Source organism: Hordeum vulgare, chromosome 2H (assembly GCF_904849725.1).
Source record: "Hordeum vulgare subsp. vulgare chromosome 2H, MorexV3_pseudomolecules_assembly, whole genome shotgun sequence".
Lineage (NCBI taxonomy): Eukaryota > Viridiplantae > Streptophyta > Magnoliopsida > Poales > Poaceae > Hordeum > Hordeum vulgare.
In genome coordinates this window covers 515136333-515156106 of record NC_058519.1, presented here as the reverse complement: position 1 = coordinate 515156106, position 19774 = coordinate 515136333, and the positions used below count along the sequence as shown (strand labels likewise).

The following is a 19774-nucleotide window of genomic DNA, read 5'->3' as shown; positions in this document are numbered from 1 at the left end:
GATAAATATGAGAGGAAGAACAAGGAGCTCACAAAGAACTCCAAGAGCTAGATCCAAGGGGTTCCCCTCACATAGAGGAGAAAGAGATTGGTGGAGATGTGGATCTAGATCTCCTCTCTCTTTTCCCTCAAGAACAAGCAAGAATCATTGGAGGGATTGAGAGTTAGCAAGATCTAAGAATGTCAACAATGGAGGTGGAACAAGAGCTCAACGGATGGATAAAGCCAAGGGGGGAGAAGACCCCCTTTATATAGTGGGGGAAGGAATCAGACCGTTACCCCCACTCTCTGCCCAAGCTCCAGCGGTACTACCGCTGGCTGCAGCGGTACTACCGCTGGCACTCCAGCGGTACTACCGCTGACTGCAGCGGTACTACCGCCAGCTGCAGCGGTACTATGGAAATCTTAAGACCATGCAGATATGAAAATGCCAATGATATAGAGATGTGAGTCCTCTATGAATGAAGAACCGTCAAAAACTCCAACATCGAAAACATCATAGTAGATGCATATGGACTCCGTTTTCGATGAACTCGAGCTTGTCACGAAGATGACCATAAGCTCTAAAACTCACAAAGAGAAACACCAAACAAGAACCAAGAAGTATTATGCAAGGATGCAAATGGTTTGAGCTCTCAACGAACGATACGATCAAGCTACTCACTTGAGATCCCCCCTTGATAGTACAACAATCTATCCTAAACGGAAAACATATCAAGGGCAAACCTATACCTTGCACCTCGTCCTCTTGAGCTAGATGATGATGATCTTGGCTTCCTCAAGATGGACCACCTTTCTTGATTGTGTTGGCTTGATGAAGACTAGTTGATTTCTCCCCCATACTCACTATGGGTGAGCCACTCTTTAGCATATCTTCACAAGCCCATTACCACCACAATGGACGGCAAGCTTCAAGCATGATATCTTCGTGTTGATCCACTTGAACTTGCACATCGCAATCTTGATGACGATCACAACTTGATGTCATACTTCATGGGTTGTATGAGATCTTCCCTTTGACGCAAGCCCATGGAAACACACCTAACCCCCACATAGAACTCTCACGAAGACCATGGGTTAGTACACAAACACGTAATGGACAATGCTTACCATACCATGGGATCACTTGATCCTTCTCGGTACATCTTGTACGCTTTGTGTGTTGATCATCTTGATTTACTCTTTCTCTGAGATCTTGATCAACCACGTGTCTCTATTACCATACTTTGGATAATACCTTGAATACCATCTTGGTCATCATATAAACTCCTTGAACCCAACAGATGGACTTCAAGAAGTGCCTATGGACAAATCCTATAAATGTAACTTAAGGCAACCATTAGTCCATAGGAATTGTCATCAATTACCAAAACCACATATGGAGATATATGCTCTAACAATATATATTGAACATTTTTACTAGCACACCTTTTATTAAGGTGGAAGGAGATAACAAAAGGAAACTTCACATAAATTTTGTTTTCTCATATACTTACGATATTTTTTTGACTCCTATTAGAGGCTAGATTATTTATTTTATCTCATGCATTGATAAATGCACTTGATATGGTTATGTTTATACTATTTCAAATACAAGTCAGAATGTTTTAGTATGTTTATCACATTATGCACTCAGTGGAAAATCAGTCGACTAAAAGATATTGAAGTTTTAACAACTGATTGGTGGGGGAAAGTACACTTCAGGAATATATGAGTTGAACATGTAAAGAGCATGGAATTATTCATCATTGTAATATACTGCACACTCCACAATTGAGTGGAGTAATTGAATATCTTTTATATTCCATTTTTAAGGAGCATTGCATACTGCCATTTGTTGTTATCATTCTTCATCTAGCACAGTCACTATATGTATCTTAGAGTGGAAGGCAATATTCCATCTTGGCACGAAATTATCACATACCAAAAAGCACACATCATGATTTTTTCATTGTTATTCTAGTGGATCAAAGGATTTTTATTTGTTATATGAAAAAGAAAAATTGTTGGAAAATAGGAACATAATTATTTTTATGATCATGGGTGGAATTGTTGACAATCATACTGGAATATAACCTTGACCCGAAGGAAGCTACAAGTGACACTCCCAACACTGACATGCTTAGGATAAGTGGGAGGAATTATCTTGAAATGTCATCTATGGATAATTGTTATGTGTTTTGGGGGAAACTCACTCTATATTTTAGAGGAAGTCTCTTAAGAAGGCTCAAAATTTTCATCAGTATCAACCATTGTTCAAAAAATCATGTGATAAAACAGTTTATCATACGATTTATAGCTAATCGAGGGGTGATCGATAAGATTATGCCATATCTTTACTATTTATCATTTGGGCTGACTTATCACCCTAACAAGCGATTCCTCGGGAATCTATCAATAAATCGTGCCTATTCCTAGTATTAAGTTTACAAAAAAATTATTTATTTGTGTTATGTGGACCTTATTATGCAATATCTAGTGTTGCCCTATTTTCTTTGTTATCATACGAGGATTCAAAAGCTAGGATACAAGCTAACACTTCTGTCGAATATTGTTTTGGTGTTGAATCTAACATATTTTAGTGTTGTGAACCTAGGATTTGCACAAAAATGGCCGATTAATGGTTGATCGATAAAATCAATTATTCGGCTGATTTCCGATTAATCTTTGATCCCTAGCTAACCAAGACGCTAACAATAAGCGATATCCTCAACATTGATCTCAACTATGGGTGGTGGCAATGCGGGAAGGAATAAACACAATGAGGACATATATAGTTTGGGAACGTATTATCATACCAAACAACCGTAAGCCCATTGTATGCAACTATTTTTTTCATCATTTATAAGGAAATTTGCCTCATTGGAATATTATAATGTCACTATTTTTATTCAATTCTTCACACAAAGGAAAATATTCTTTGTGGAAACTCTCTCTCCTGGAATTTTATGAAAGAGGAACTAAAGACATGGTTTGCTAATTGAATACATTAATGTATGGTCTTGTAACAAGCTTAACATCAATGGAATAGCAAGTCATATTGTGTTCTAAATGAGGCAAGGTGGTCATTTACAAATGTAAGTGTCAAATATTTTGCAATATTATACATCAACATTATTTTGTAGGTTGCAATGTAAAGTCACGTTGATGGAAGTCAAAGCTTGCTCATGTTTTAACTTTCATATGAAAGGAATGTTTGAAGCTTCCTATTTTTTGGGAGTGGAACCACATAGGACATGTTTTGGAAATGTTTCCATGAAAAATTACAAACATGTTAGAGTACCTGATACCATACTCAGCGAGGAATTGTGTTGGAACTCCTAAGGAAAAAGGGATAATACATGGTGTTGAAATTTACTGTATCTTTGTTACACAATCGTACCTTAGCTTTCAAAAATTATATTGCATTCAAGTAGTGGAAGGAAATACAAGAAGCTAAGGAAATGTCACACATCATATTAGATTGTGGAAAGTACTCTACGTCGGGCGAATGAAGCAAGCAAAAATGGGACCCACGTGCGAGCCACCGCTTCAACCGCCACACACCCTCGGTCGCCTAAAGATAGTGGTCCTGGACGCGCAACAGACTGGTCGGAGGGGCTCTTGGCTTTGTTTGGTCATGCGATCCGGTGAGTGGATGGGTCGCTCGGTCGACCCGACCCCAATGTTGGTGGGCCCACGCGCACTGGAAGGTCCGCCCATCATGGACCTTCTAGTAGGGTCTCCCCGGTCCAACGCTACCCGACCCAACCCTGCGGCTTCAGCCGACAAAGGGCATACGTCATCAGGCGGGTCCAAGCATGACTTCACATGCAAGAAAGCGGGTGGTGCCCCTCACCCTCACGCACGCCCGATGTCGCCTAATGATGAATGGGCCAAACGCTTCGGACGATCCATCCGGGCAGAACAGACGGCACGCATCGATGCCAAGAAGCTCCCGACGCAAGCCACCGTGCAACAGATGATCAGGAGGATCTCTCGCTCGTGAGGAGCCCAGAATGCTGGATACTCCAACATCCTTTATAGGAGTAACAATGAACTCTCCCATAAAACCATTGGGGAGAGTGATTTGGACCTCTTATGCTTCCTAATACGTGTTGCCATATTTTTCAAGAACGGTTTGTTCTTCAAAAGCACATCAGGCCTTGTTTGATTGTTAGGGATCTAATCCACTAGTGGAATTAATCCACATAACGGTTGGATTGATCCCTGGCTGTCACCAAATCCATTACATATCGATCCATACCAAACTCCACCCCATGTTCAGATCTCATTTGGCCTTTGTTCATCCATGATTCTAGCACGCAAGATACATGACGTGTGAGATCACACGAGGAGGAGGAGGAGAAGAAGAGAAGGAAGAGGTAAAAACTTGCAGGAGAGAGGACGACCATTGTTGGAGGCATCGCCCGCACCTCCGTCGGCATCGTTTCGTGTGACGCCGCTCCTTCACCTCATTTTGTCACCTCTTGTCGTGGATTAGTTCCACGAGGGTGATATGATTCTTCTCGAAAAATGCTATTCGCCGCACGTTGCGGCAAATTGCGAGCGTTTCGCATAGAGAAAGGGCGAGCGAGGGATGATCTGGGGTGGACCATTACGGTTGCGGGGGACCCGGTTTTGGGAACCTTCTAGACTTTCCCAGCCGTGTTTTTTTGGTTTTGGGAACTTTCTATAAGATTTCCTGAACCTTTTTTGTTTTCCTTTTTCTTTATTCTTTATTCTTTTTTTATTTTTGTTTGAAAAATGTTCCGGAATTTGGAAAAATGTTCTGGAATTTGAAAAAATGTTTCGTAATTTCAAAAAATGTTCTTAAATTTTTACAAAAATGTTTTGGATTTTTCAATAAAACGTTCCGAAATTTGAAATAATGTTCAAGAATTTGAAAAAATATTCCAAATTTTTAATAATGTTGCAGAATTTGAATAAAAAATAAAAAAACAATTATTGGATTTTTTGAAACAAAAAATAAACTGAGCCGACCCAATTGGGGTGAGCCCATGTGCGTTGCAGCTTGTCCTTGCCGAAGATGAGCTGGCCCAGTCGGGACGCCACCGTTGTGCGGCGCGCGATTCCTTACCGCAATTAGCGGCAAATAGGAGGTCCCATTCTTTTGCCCCCGTGGAATGGAGTGGATAACCATGGTTTGGGCCGGTATCTTTGACGTCCTAGGCCAAACCAAACAGTTAAATCGTGAGACACATGTAATATTTTCTTGCCAGCACGACCCACGTGAATTGGGACGCGATCCCGGAAAATCCAAATGGTTTACAACGTTACCAAACAAGGGATCATGTAGTTTATGAATGTGGCATCACAAACAAACTAACTAAATAATACGCCCACATGTGCGATATGAGGCAACATGGTTTACACGTCTCTATAACCATTTATCTTGTCACATCAAACATATGACATCAGCGAAACTTTTTTAGGTTTTAAACTTAAAAATGTCTTAACTCTTAAATAAAAACCCAATTAATTTTTTTCACCATTAAATCTCTGTCGACAAAATCTTTAAAACTAGATCTCATATTGATATGTTTAGAGGTTTTTTTTGCTACAAGTTGTCACATGTTCACACTGAAGTTGTCAAAGGGTTGACAATAAAGTTGTCACGACATGTTTCATCTAGTTTTTTATTCTAGATTTATAGCTACCGTTGTATTTGAACTACTTTTCACGACAATTTTTTTATTGGCCATGGCAATTTTAGTAATCAACCACGACAAATTTAATTCATGGATCATGGCAATTTTAGTAATCAACCACGACAAACTTAATTCATGGATCATGGCAATTTTTGGTAATTCATCATCGTAAATTGAGTTTATAGATCATGGCATTTTTAGTATTTTGACCATGGTAATTCTAGTATTTTGAACATGAAAAACATTTTTTGTGTAAACCATGGCAAATTTTAGTTAATGTATCATGTCAAATTTAGGTAATTCATCATGGCAATTTTAGTGTACGGTTCATGACAAATTTGAGCGAGTGACCATACATTTTAAAAATAAATGACGACATATTTCTTTTTTAGTTATGAAGCGTGTTAAAATTATTTCATGGATCATGACAAATTTTAGTAATTCTTCATGACAAGTTTAGATTGTTAATTTTCTTTTTTATAACATGTCAAAGTTTATTTTAAAGTAGAAGAAAAAGTAGTTAAAATAGATCATGACAACTTCACTGTAATCATGATGACAATTTATGTATAATAGACATGACAACTTTTAACTTAAAAAAGTCGTTGAAACATATCAATATAAGATCTAGTTTGAAGATCTCGTCGAGACGGATTTAATGATAAAAAAGGGTTTTCAATCAAAAATTTTATTTAAAAGATAAAATATTTTAAAAACTAAAATTACAAAAAATTTATATTGACATCATTAATTTCGTCACTTATGAATGCATGCGGTGACATTCTGATCATTGAGTGTGTGGACTGTTGTTGAACATACCATCTATGTGGATGTTATCGCGATCCAGAAACTAAGATCATGTTTGTGATCGAGAATGACATTCAAATCCTACATTTATTTTCTGTTATTTTCTACGTCTTTTAAATCCAGTAAAATCAGAAAAAGGCATGCTAGCCACCAATTTTAAAATGAAAATCGGTCGTCTGATTTTTTTTCAATAATTTAAAAAGAACCTGGTGTTCCTATCAAGAAAATAAATAATCTACCCACACGCCTTGCTGAGAAAAAGGTGATCCAATGACGTTGAGCGCACCCTTTGCATCGGTCTCCTCTCACCACGTTACCCTTCTCTCCCCTCCCCGGGAAGTGGGACTCGATCATTCCCACGGCATCGAGCATCCGGCGCTGTATGACACGGAGAAGAGAACAAAATCCCAACCCCTGCTGCACGGGTTCGAGTTTATTTTTTTCACTAACAACAAGACGAGCAGCGCCCATGCGTGCGTGCGTGGCTGCATGCCCGAGCTTGAGCTGCAGAATACTTTAAACATCAAATCAGTGTGAGAATCTTTTCCAGCAGTGCCTTGATCCGGTTTCGAACGACGATCCGCATGTAAAAGGCGACTGATCCCGAATGTTAGGTGGCGCTGGCAGTGACGGACGGCGTCGACGGGCGACGGACTGGGACGGGGCCACACCCAACACGAGCAAAAGCACATACGTGTGGGCCGACGCGCACGCGCGACAACTTGGTCACGTCACGGTGGGTCCTGCAGAGGAAAAGAGAAACCCATCCCGGATGACCGTGCACTTCTTAAAAAAGAAATAAAAAAAATGAACGCGCACTAGTAGGCGTGGAGGATAGCGACGGGGCCAACACTTGCAGCTTGCGGGGCCGGCTGAGATCGCCGGGATCACGAGAAAACGTGCTCGCTCCACCCTAAAAGGCAAAAGAAAGCATCGGGAGCCACCGCAGCAGCACACCACCACTCCTCCCCGCGCCCTCATAATACTCCTGCTACGGCACGGCACCACCACCGTCACCACCCAGGCGCCCACCTCGCCGGAGCAGAGTAGCCATGGCCGCGCCCCCAGCGATCCCGCGCCGCGGCCTCTTCATCGGCGGCGGGTGGCGCGAGCCCACCCTGGGCCGCCGCATCCCCGTCATCAACCCGGCCACCGAGGACACCATCGGTTCGTTTCGCCGCCCGTCCCCCCCTCCGCCCTTCCACCACATCGTTTTCCATGTTCCTTGGTACTGTGTTGTATCAGTACCGTACTGACTTCAGCTTGTTGCTTTGCTGTGTGGTTGGTGATCGGTGAAGGCGACATCCCGGCAGCCACCGCGGAGGACGTCGAGCTCGCCGTCGCGGCCGCGCGGTCCGCGTTCTTGCTCGACGGCGGGAGCCGCTGGGCGCGCGCTTCCGGGGCCACGCGTGCCAAGTATCTGAACGCGATCGCCGCTAAGGTGCCAATCTCTGACGTTTCTCTGAATCTGATGCCTGTCCGAAGTTCAATGTATACATCTTGTCAGAAAAGTTAGATGCACACATGGAGTTGCTGAGTTTCCATTATCTTATTGCCGTGTGAGTGAAGCTGGTTTTGGGGGCTCAAGGGCAGGATGCCCTTAGTGCTGCACATATCTTATACAGTAGAAAAGTTTGATCTAGTCGGATTATACTGATAGATTGCTTTGGATTGGATCGGTTTGAACTTCGCGGTAGTAGGGAGTAGGAGATGGTGGATTACCTTCTCCTTGGCTCGATGTGCCCGTTCCTCTGGCCATGGCAGAGGGGGTGACGGTGGTGATGGCAGAGAGCGGTGAGGTGGTGACGGTGATTCCTGTGAGCACTACGCTAACTCTAGATCGGAAAGGGATATTCATGGGGTAACTGACGGCGCGGTTAACCTGGTACTGCGTGCTCCGACACCCACCTCTTTATATACATCGCAGGTCACATGGGCCCTTTCAATCATGGTTTGGTTGGGCGCCCCCGACCAGGGAGCGATGCAAGGGGTCCGGTGGGCCGTTGGGCCCACACGGGAAAGAGATCATCCTAACATTCTCCCCCTTGATCTCAACTTTTCTTTTAACTTTATACTTTACTAGTTTCATCACCGATTAGTACATAGAGCATGTTTCATCGTCACAGCTCAATTGTCGATAGAATCAGACAGCTACAACATACCTCTCTGTTTTGAAACAAATTCTGTTACTTTTGGGCCTCTCATGATCCAGGAATCATAGGCTTTCCCTTAAACCCATGCCGACTAAGTGTTCCTTGAACACATTGGGTGCTAAGCCTTTCGTTAGCGGATCCGCATGCATATCCTTTGTCCTTACAATCTACCACTTTCAAGTCGGGTATAAATTTCTTTAACCATATCACCTGCCCGGTGGTTTCAAAACATGCTATAAACTCTGCTTGCATCGTGGACGATGCAACTATGGACTGTTTGGAGCTTTTTCACGAAATAGCCCCTCCAGCGAGAGTGAACACGTATCCTGACGTGGATTTTCTATCATCTCTATCTCCCACAAAATCTGCGTCTGAATACCCTTTTATCTCTAGGGAATCAGATCTTCCGTATGTTAGCATGATGTCCTTTGTGCCTTGCGCATAACGCAATGCTTTCTTTACCATCTTCCAGTCCTCTATGTCTGGATTCTCTTGATATCTACCGAGTACCCCGGTGATAAAAGCTAAGTCAGGGCGAGTGCACACTTGTGCATACTGTAAACTTCCAACAGTCGAAGTATATGGCACTGCTTTCATTTGATCGAGCTCGTATTGGTTCTTGGGACATTGGAATTTCCCAAAATTGTCGCCCTTGACTATAGGAGCAGGTGTGGCCTTACTCGCATGCATATTATACTTTTTGAGAACCTTCTCTAAATATGCTTTCTGCGATAGTCCTAAGACTCCATTTTTCCTATCTTGGTGAATTTCAATGCCCAAAACATATGAAGCATCATCAAGATTTTTCATATCAAACTTTGAGGATAAAAATTTCTTTGTTTCTTGTAGTAGACTAACACCATTGCTAGCAAGCAAGATATCATCCACATACAAGATTAGGAAAATGTATTTCCCATTTTTGAACTTTGCATAAACGCAGTTATCCTCAATATTCTCTTTAAATCCAAAACTTTAGTTGTATCGTTAAACTTTAGATACCACTGTCTAGAGACTTGCCTCAGTCCATAAATAGATTTCTTTAAGCGGCATCCCATATCTTCCTTGCCTTCCATGATAAAACCCTTGGGTTGTTTCATGTAGACATTTTCTTCTAAATCTTCGTTTAGAAATGCCGTCTTTACATCCATTTGATGCAACTCTAAATCAAAATGTGCAACTAATGCCATTATGATTCTGAAGGAATCCTTACATGAGATTGGGGAAAAAGTCTCATTGTAATCTATCCCTTCTTTTTGTGTAAATCCCTTTGCCACAAGTCGTGCTTTATACTTTTCTATATTCCCATTAGAGTCATATACTTAGTTTTGTAGACCCATTTACAGCCTACTGTTTTGGCTCCTTTAGGAATAATTTCTAAGTCCCAAACATCGTTGGAACGCATCGAGTTCATCTCGTCTTTCATTGCCTCCATCCACTTCGATGAGTGAGGGCTTCTCATAGCTTCTTCATATGAAGTGGGATCACCTTCCATATGAACCAATTCTGTATTATAAACTTTATAATCACTAGAAATAGTTGATCTTCTACTTCTGTTAGACCTTCTAAGTGCCTCATTCTCTGGCACAGTCCGTGCCTCGACTTCTGGCACATTTTCTAAAAGTGGTTGTTGCACCTCCCTTTCACAACAACAGGTTCAGTCGGATCCTGAAGGACAGGTTCCGGGTCTTCTCCCATAGTTGTCATGGTTGGAGTCACATCAGGTAGCGAGAAAAATGTCTCTTGAATCATCGGATTAGGTGCATGCACCCTCTTCTCCTCAAGATCAATTTTCTGAGCTACCATGCTCCCCCTCATCATTTCGTCCTCTAAAAAGACCGTATGTCTTGTTTCTACAAACTTTGTGAATCTTTCTGGACAGTAGAAACGAAAACCCTTTGATCTATCAGGATAGCCAATGAAGTGGCAACTTACTGTTTTGGGATCTAACTTTGCAATATTTGGATTAAACATTTTGGCTTCAGCTGGGCACCCCCATGTTGGGGACCGTCGCATGGGAAACAAAAATTTTCCTACGCGCACGAAGACCTATCATGGTGATGTCCATCTACGAGAGGGGATGAGTGATCTACGTACCCTTGTAGACCGTACAACAGAAGCGTTAGTGAACGCGGTTGATGTAGTGGAACGTCCTCACGTCCCTCGATCCGCCCCGCGAACAATCCCGCGATCAGTCCCACGATCTAGTACCGAACGGACGGCACCTCCGCGTTCAGCACACGTACAACTCGACGATGATCTCGGCCTTCTTGATCCAGCAAGAGAGACGGAGAGGTAGAAGAGTTCTCCGGCAGTGTGACGGCGCTCCGGAGGTTGGTGATGACCTTGTCTCAGCAGGGCTCCGCCCGAGCTCCGCAGAAACGCGATCTAGAGGAAAAACCGTGGAGGTATGTGGTCGGGCTGCCGTGGAAAAGTCGTCTCAAATCAGCCCTAAAACCTCCGTATATATAGGTGGGAGAAGGGGGGCCTTGCCTTGGGGCTCAAGGAGCCCCAAGGGGGTCGGCCGAGCCAAGGGGGGAAGGTCTCCCCCCCCCAAACCGAGTTGGACTTGGTTTGGTGGGTGGGAGTCCTTCCTTCCCTTCCCACCTCCTCCTTTTTTTTTCTTTCTCTTTGATTTTTCTTTTAATGGGCATAGGGCTCTTTTGGGCTGTCCCACCAGCCCACTAAGGGCTGGTGCGCCACCCTCAAGGCCTATGGGCTTCCCCGGGGTGGGTTGCCCCCCCGGTGAACTCCCGGAACCCATTCGTCATTCCCGGTACATTCCCGGTAACTCCGAAAACCTTCCGGTAATCAAATGAGGTCATCCTATATATCAATCTTTGTTTCCGGACCATTCCGGAAACCCTCGTGACGTCCGTGATCTCATCCGGGACTCCGAACAACATTCGGTAACCAACCATATAACTCAAATACGCATAAAACAACGTCGAACCTTAAGTGTGCAGACCCTGCGGGTTCGAGAACTATGTAGACATGACCCGAGAGACTCCTCGGTCAATATCCAATAGCGGGACCTGGATGCCCATATTGGATCCTACATATTCTACGAAGATCTTATCGTTTGAACCTCAGTGCCAAGGATTCATATAATCACGTATGTCATTCCCTTTGTCCTTCGGTATGTTACTTGCCCGAGATTCGATCGTCAGTATCCGCATACCTATTTCAATCTCGTTTACCGGCAAGTCTCTTTACTCGTTCCGTAATACAAGATCCCGCAACTTACACTAAGTTACATTGCTTGCAAGGCTTGTGTGTGATGTTGTATTACCGAGTGGGTCCCGAGATACCTCTCCGTCACACGGAGTGACAAATCCCAGTCTTGATCCATACTAACTCAAGGAACACCTTCGGAGATACCTGTAGAGCATCTTTATAGTCACCCAGTTACGTTGCGACGTTTGATACACACAAAGTATTCCTCCGGTGTTAGTGAGTTATATGATCTCATAGTCATAGGAACAAATACTTGACACGTAGAAAACAGTAGCAACAAAATGACACGATCAACATGCTACGTCTATTAGTTTGGGTCTAGTCCATCACGTGATTCTCCTAATGACGTGATCCAGTTATCAAGCAACAACACCTTGTTCATAATCAGAAGACACTGACTATCTTTGATCAACTGGCTAGCCAACTAGAGGCTTGCTAGGGACGGTGTTTTGTCTATGTATCCACACATGTAAATGAGTCTTCATTCAATACAATTATAGCATGGATAATAAACGATTATCTTGATACAGGAATTATAATAATAACTATATTTATTATTGTCTCTAGGACATAATTCCAACATCCCATACCCTGAAGTGTTGCAGGGATGGTATTTTTCCTGTCCACAGCTCGGACGGTGTTTTGGGCACCGATTTGCTTGGTACTCTATTGAGAATATGAATGGCGGTTTTAAGCGCCTCCATCCATAATCCCAATGGCAAGTTGGAGTAACTCATCATGCCGCGCACCATATCCATAAGTGTATAGTTACGCCTTTCACCTACTCCATTTTGCTCAGGCCCGCCTGACATTGAATACTGGGCGACTATGCCAGTCTCCTGTAAAAGTTTTGCAAAAGGTCCAGGGACTTGGCCATATGGAACGTGCCGACTGTAATACTCCCCCTCATGGTCAGATCTCACTATCTTTATTCTTTTGTCAAGTTGATTTTCAACTTGAGCTCTGAATATCTTAAATTTATCCAATGCTTCATTTCTTTCTTTGATTGGATAAATATAACCAAATCTGGAGTAATAATCTGTGAATGTTATGAACGAGTCATAGCCATTCACACTTTTTACAGGAAATGGTCCACAAATGTCAGTGTGAATGATTTCTAGTGTTCCTGTACTTGGATTTGCACCTTCTTTGATTTGTTTTACATACTTTTCTTAATGCAATCAATGCATTGTTCTAAGTCTGAGAACTCTAGTGGAGGAAGAATTTCACTTTTATTTAGTCTTTCTATTCTCCCCTTCGAAATATGGCCCAAGCGACAGTGCCATAATTTCGACGAGTCGTGAGTTCTCTTTCTTTTCTTTTGTTCTTCGTTCGACGCGGGAACTTGCTCATTCACATTACACACATAATGCACTTTTTCACGAAGTGATAATAAATAAAGCATCACCCACATAAGCATTATTAAAACATATGGCACACTTGTCATGTCCAAAATAACATTCATAATGGTCTTTATCCAAACATAAAACACTAATCAAATTTTTGTGACATGAAGGAACATATAAAACGTCTCTAAGCAAAATCTTGAATCCGTCAGCTAACTCTAGGGAGATGTCGCCGACAACTTCAACTTCTGCTTGAACTCCATTCGCGACTTCAATGCTTCTTTCGCTTCTTTGCGTAGTCCGCGTCGAATGGAAAACTCTGTAATGAATTTGCAACATGAACAGTTGCACGTGAGTCAATCCACCAAGTAGATTTTGAAAACTGTGTATACAGGGATTCATTTACAAAGGAAACAGTGTTGTTACCTCTCTTTGCCATTATTGACTTCAACCAATCGGGGCAATCTTTCTTTTAATGCACAGTCTTCTTGCAGTGGAGACATGTGTCTTTGTCCACTGGAAAAGACTTCTGCTGATGCTGATATTGCATGGGAGCTTTTCCATGTGGCTTTGAAGGGGAACCATTGCTATTGTGATTGTAGTTCCTTTTCTTGCCCTGCACATAGTTCAGAGAACCACCATGTGAGGTTTAAGTCTTTCCTCTTCTTGAACACCCATGGCTATAGTCTTTTCTATGTCCCATTTTTCAGGCGACATGTTGTAGTTGACAATAGAAGTCTCGAACTATTTTGGCAGTGAAGCCATAACCAGGTGAACAAGGAGCGCAGGTTTGAGCTCCAAGTCCAAATCCATGGGGTTTCAGCTTAGCTGCCATGTTGCTCATCCTGAGGATGTGCTCTCTTATGCCATGTCCACCGCCTGTGTACTTTTCTGTCACCAGTTATTTCAGCAACTGAGTGGCATAAATCTTTGAAGAAACAGTGAACTGGTTCTTTATCTTTTCAAGGTACTCTCCTACGGAAGTACACTCTGCAACTGAGCCCGCAATAGCGTTCACCTGCTAACAAAAAGTGTATGGCCTTTATAAAGAACACGATTGAGAACGCTATTGCGGGCTCAATTGCAGAGTGTACTTCCGTAGGGGGGTACCTTGAAAAGATAAAGAGCCAGTTCACTGTTTCTTCAAAGATTTATGCCACTCAGTTGCTGAAACAACTGGTGACAGAAAAGTAAACAGTCGGTGGACATGGCATAACCGAGCACATCCTCAGGTTGAGCAACATGGCAGCTAAGTTGAAACCCATGGATTTGGACTTGAAGCTCAAACCTGCGCTCCTTGTTCACCTGGTTATGGCTTCACTGTCAAAAGAGTTCGAGACTTCTATTGTCAACTACAACTTGTCGCCTGAAAAATGGGACATAGAAAAGACTATAGTCATGCGTGTTCAAGAAGAGGAAAGACTTAAAACCTCACATGGTGGTTTTCTGAACTATGTGAAGGATAAGAAAAGGAACTACAATCACAATAGCAATGGTTCCCCTTCAAAGCCACATGGAAAAGCTCCCATGCAATATCAGCATCAGCAGAAGTCTTTTCCAGTGGACAAAGACACATGTCTCCACTGCAAGAAGACTGGGCATTAAAAGAAAGATTGCCCCGATTGGTTAAAGTCAATAATGGCAAAGAGAGGTAACAACACTGTTTCCTTTGTAAATGAATCCCTGTACACAGTTTTCAAAATCTACTTGGTGGATTGACTCAGGTGCAACTGTTCATGTTGCAAATTCATTACAGGGATTCCATTCGACGCGGATTACGCAAAGAAGAGAAAGAAGCATTGAAGTCGCGAATGGAGTTCAAGCAGAAGTTGAAGCTGTCGGCGACATCTCCCTAGAGTTAGCTGACGGATTCAAGCTTTTGCTTAGAGACGTTTTATATATTCCTTCGTGTCACAGAAATTTGATAAGTGTTTCATGTTTGGATAAAAACCATTATAAATGTTATTTTGGACATGGCAAGTGTGCCATATGGTTTAATAATGCTTATGTGGGTGATGCTTTACTTCACAATGATCTTTATTTATTATCACTTCGTAAAAAAGTGCATTATGTGTGTAATGTGAATGAGCAAGTTTCCGCGTCGAACAAAGAACAAAAGAAAAGAAAGAGAACTCACGACTCGTCGAAATTATGGCACTGTCGCTTGGGCCATATTTTGAAGGGGAGAATAGAAAGACTAATTAAAAGTGAAATTCTTCCTCTACTAGAGTTCTCAGACTTAGAAACGGTCGCTAGTAAGAAAAACATCAGATCCTTGGGTTGATGGATCATTTGTTAAACGTCTTAGGTTTGTTAGTTGGTTATCAATAACTTACAACTTACAAGTATGTTCCGAAAAGAAGTTTGCCAAACAAATGTTCCGGAAAGAAGTTTGCCAAAAAAAAGTTCCGAAAAGAAAGTACAATACCACTGTTCGTAATTCAGAGGTAGAGGGTGCAAACCTGGTTGATGGCTCCACTAATCCTCCATATCATGTGGTTTGCGGAGATGTTTAATGATGATAAATTTGATGTACCAACTTCAGTTTGTTTTGAAAGTAGGAATTCAAATTCAGCATCGAATCAGGGATGGCACCCTCCTTCTCTTGGAAAACAGCAAACCTTGCTAAGATTTAAACTTGACACATTATACATTACTACACTTTGCACAATCACGCTGGCCATTTGGCTAGTTATTGAAAATTATCAGAATTTTGTTACTCTTTTTATTGTAAACCACATGAACTGTTTTTATATATGTTGCAAGTATGGTAGGAGGTTGTCTGACAGCATCATATGCAACAGAAAATAGTACTTAATTTTTGGCATGTTAGTTTGTAATACTCCAATAAAAAACTTTTAGCTCTAAGGAGTGGAATCTGGCAAGATGATAAGTTTGTTCATTCAGAACATGGTGTTGCTGTTATAATGAAATCAATTTTGAACTGGTGGACGGTATCAATTTCAAAGGTGAAGGCACTCTACATATATATGTTAGCATTTGACATCAATTTCATATATACATATAGCACGTGTAAGGTTTACCATATTCGTGCTGTTTGCTGCATTGAAATGGAAAAGAGAGCGCTGGAATTTTTGTTAGCACGAGAGGGTTCCTATTGTCGCTGTTTTGTATGGATGTTTGTCTGTTAATTAGTATGTTTGTTACTGCCAGTAATTTTCTTGAAATATTGGATGCTGGGTGCAGATTAAAGAAAAGATATCGTATCTGGCATTGCTGGAGACAGTTGATTCTGGAAAGCCCAAGGATGAAGCAGTTGCTGACATGGTATTTTCAATTATTCACGTTATAATGTTTAGTGTGCGTAAAGACACTCCATTTTTTGTTTGATGATTTTCCATCCTATCTTAGGACGATGTCGCTGCATGCTTTGAGTACTATGCTGCTCTGGCTGAAGCCTTAGATGGAAAACAACATGCACCAATCTCTCTGCCCATGGAAGAATTCAAGACCTATGTTCTTAAAGAACCCATCGGGGTTGTTGGACTCATCACTCCCTGGTATATATCTGCAACCATTTCTCTTGGATTTTGAGCCACACTATATGCGGATGTCATACCATTTTCTCATAGGTTCACTTGTATTTTTTTCTCTTCTTAAGACTTCTTAAGATGTTATCCTTGAGGTTCCAAGGTCTTGTAGTTCATGGCAGATCTTTTCTTCTTCAATGGTATTGACTATTAAATCTTATACGAGTACAGGTTAAACCACTGGTCATTTGTTTTACTTTTTAAATAGAAACAACTGGTCATTAATTAACAATCGAATTAAGATAATTTTGCATTGGTTGCCTTCTGAATTAGATAGCCCAGTGTCTTTGAAGTTAATAGTTCTAATTATTTTGCTTTCTCTTGTGCAAATGAAGGAACTATCCTCTGTTGATGGCTACTTGGAAGGTTGCACCTGCCCTGGCTGCTGGGTGTACAGCTGTGTTAAAACCATCTGAGCTGGCATCTCTGTAAGGCTCGATGCCTTTTAGTTAAGTCCAGTTCTTTGAATGATTATTGTATCCATGACTCTTTTTTTTTCAAAAACAGAACTTGCTTAGAGCTCGGCGCAATATGTGAAGAGATAGGACTGCCTTCAGGAGTTCTGAACATAATTACTGGTCTGGGCCCTGACGCAGGTGCTCCAATAGCTTCACATCCCCATGTGGATAAGGTCAGACCTATTCATTGAATATGAATAGTCAGCTCATGGATATGCTGACTTGTAATCTTATATGATCATCCCCAATTCTCAAGCTTCTAAAATTATTTTTTGATCCTTTCTGTAGATCGCTTTTACAGGAAGTACTGCAACTGGTAAGACGATAATGACCGCTGCTGCTCAAATGGTTAAGGTGTGTTCTCTATATATTTCAGTTGCTATAACTTGTGATGTTCTATGCTTCTGCTAAAGAGCCGATGCAAGAAATCTGTGAATTAGGCATTGATGTTTCCTTTATTCTGATATACTTGTGTTATCTTCTTGAACAGCCTGTTTCATTAGAGCTTGGTGGCAAAAGTCCTCTTGTTATCTTTGATGATGTTGCTGACATTGACAAAGGTATCTTCCTCTCATGGATGTTGCACTATGCTCCTAATCCATTTTTCCACTTTTACCCAGACCATAATCTCTGGATTATGGAAGAATAATTGCCAATTTTACACATTCCATTGATAAGTAGTCTTGGCTAATTGTGGATTGGTGTGCTGAAGTCTTGCTGAATTTGAAACAGCTGTTGAATGGGCCATGTTTGGTTGTTTTTTCAATGGTGGTCAAGTTTGCAGTGCAACTTCTCGCCTACTTCTCCATGTATGTATGCTCTCCTGGATTTTATTTTATTTGGAAAATCAGGTTTCTTTCTATAGATGACATGAAGATTCACTCTTCCACAGGAGAAAATTGCAGAGCGATTTTTGGATAGACTTGTCGAATGGGCAAAGAATATAAAAATCTCAGACCCACTAGAAGAAGGTTGCAGGCTGGGTTCAGTCATCAGTAAAGGGCAGGTAATTCAAATGGAGCGTATTGCAGTTTTGTAGTTTGGTTGCAAAATATGTACAATTAAGTAAACCTGTTCACACACTTTGGTGTGAAATTGAACTTAAAACCGATAATTCTTCTTCAAGATAACGGGCATGACCTGCAATGCAATAAATTGTAAACTGTTGACTTTCTCTTTTGCAAACTATTTATGCTTTTGCAACTACCTTAGAGTTCCCTTATAATAGATAACCATTTTTTCTTTTCTTATTTTAGTATGAAAAGATCAAGAAGTTCATCTCAACAGCAAGAAGTGAAGGTGCTACAATTTTGCATGGGGGTGACCGACCAAAGGTAAGCATTGAATTACATTACATGTTCTTGTCTCTCGGTTATTCATCCAAGCTACGTATGTGAAATGGCAGAATCTCGGAAAAGGGTTCTTCATTGAACCCACTATTATAACAGGCGTTAGCACATCAATGCAAATTTGGAGAGAGGAAGTCTTTGGACCAGTCATCTGTGTGAAAGTATTCAAGACAGAGAGCGAAGCCGTCGAGCTTGCAAATGATACGCAGTGAGTTAACTGATCTGCGCAAGCCTGAAGAAAAAACTTCCATGCTTATACCATTCGCTTGACTTCTTCTCTACCATTTTGTTTCCAGCTATGGCTTGGCTGGTGGTGTGATCTCTGATGATCTAGAGAGGTGTGAGCGTATCGCAAAGGTAGATTCAAGTTGCACTGTAACGCGTCCGTAAATTTTGAAACGTGCAATGAGATCAAGGTATTCGGTGAGCTGATAGGTAAACATACAATCCCACACCTACAGGTTATTCACTCTGGAATTGTTTGGATAAACTGCTCGCAACCGACTCTGGTTCAAGCTCCGTGGGGAGGGAACAAGCGGAGTGGTTTCGGCCGGGAGCTAGGAGAATGGTGAGTTACTTCTTCATGAGCGCTATGGTTCACAAACTGCAGTTGGTATCCTCTGAACCGTCCTTGCTGTTTTGCTTTCAGGGGCCTCGAGAACTACCTGAGCGTGAAACAAGTCACCAGGTACTGCAAAGATGAGCTATACGGTTGGTACCAGCGCCCATCCAAGCTGTAGATGACTTGAGAGTTGAGACGAGGCGTCCATGTCATGAGAATGGAGCCTCGTTCACTGGAGGACGGGATGAATCCTGATCTTGTGCACGGGGGGAGACTTCTGTACAGCGGTTTCGCAATAATGCCATTGTATGTATGGCAAACTTGGTTATGGACTTATGGTAGCGCGTGTCGTCGAGCCTGTGACAGATGTGGTTGATCAGAACTCAGAAACTTGCTAGAGTAAAAACGACATTACGTTCTGCTGCTTTCGTTGTATGGCAATATCTGTTTACGTCCTTTTAATGAGAGCTCATCTGCGAATGTGGTGCATCTGACGAGCCAAGCAGGCTGCCGCGTAAATCACAAGTGAAAAATATGCCGGTATAAACTCTCGGACCTGCCAATTCGGGACGAGACTTAGGGCCAGTTCTTCTGGCTTAGGGTCAGTTCTTTTGGCTCGATTTTGAAGAATCATGGTCTGAAAAATCAAAATCATAAAAGAACC

The 19774-nt window shown here is 41.9% G+C and overlaps 1 protein-coding gene and 1 long non-coding RNA gene across 2 annotated transcripts; both read left to right on the top strand.

Annotated features, from left to right (window-relative positions):
* The first annotated feature begins 7353 nt into the window (after window positions 1-7353).
* LOC123426938 (betaine aldehyde dehydrogenase) lies at window positions 7354-19535 on the top strand. The gene is made up of 15 exons (XM_045110860.1): window positions 7354-7624; window positions 7756-7898; window positions 16398-16478; window positions 16563-16711; window positions 17077-17169; window positions 17249-17372; window positions 17488-17553; window positions 17690-17759; window positions 17932-18008; window positions 18092-18205; window positions 18456-18533; window positions 18605-18756; window positions 18845-18905; window positions 19010-19116; window positions 19198-19535. Exons 1-15 carry the CDS (start codon window positions 7510-7512, stop codon window positions 19286-19288), a joined length of 1521 nt encoding a protein of 506 aa, XP_044966795.1. The 5' UTR covers window positions 7354-7509; the 3' UTR covers window positions 19289-19535.
* On the top strand, window positions 14252-15308 carry LOC123426940. The gene is made up of 2 exons (XR_006622340.1): window positions 14252-14841; window positions 14947-15308. It is a non-coding gene; the product is annotated as an uncharacterized LOC123426940 (long non-coding RNA).
* Window positions 19536-19774: the final 239 nt, after the last annotated feature.

Bases quoted from the DNA above. Each gene is read 5' to 3' on its own strand.
- LOC123426938 (XM_045110860.1), top strand. From the start codon at position 7,510: ATGGCCGCGCCCCCAGCGATCCCGCGCCGCGGCCTCTTCATCGGCGGC. The intron at 18,009-18,091 runs GTATGTATGCTC...ACTCTTCCACAG, and splicing joins CTTCTCGCCTACTTCTCCAT to GAGAAAATTGCAGAGCGATT. The intron at 18,906-19,009 runs GTAGATTCAAGT...CCACACCTACAG, and splicing joins GGTGTGAGCGTATCGCAAAG to GTTATTCACTCTGGAATTGT.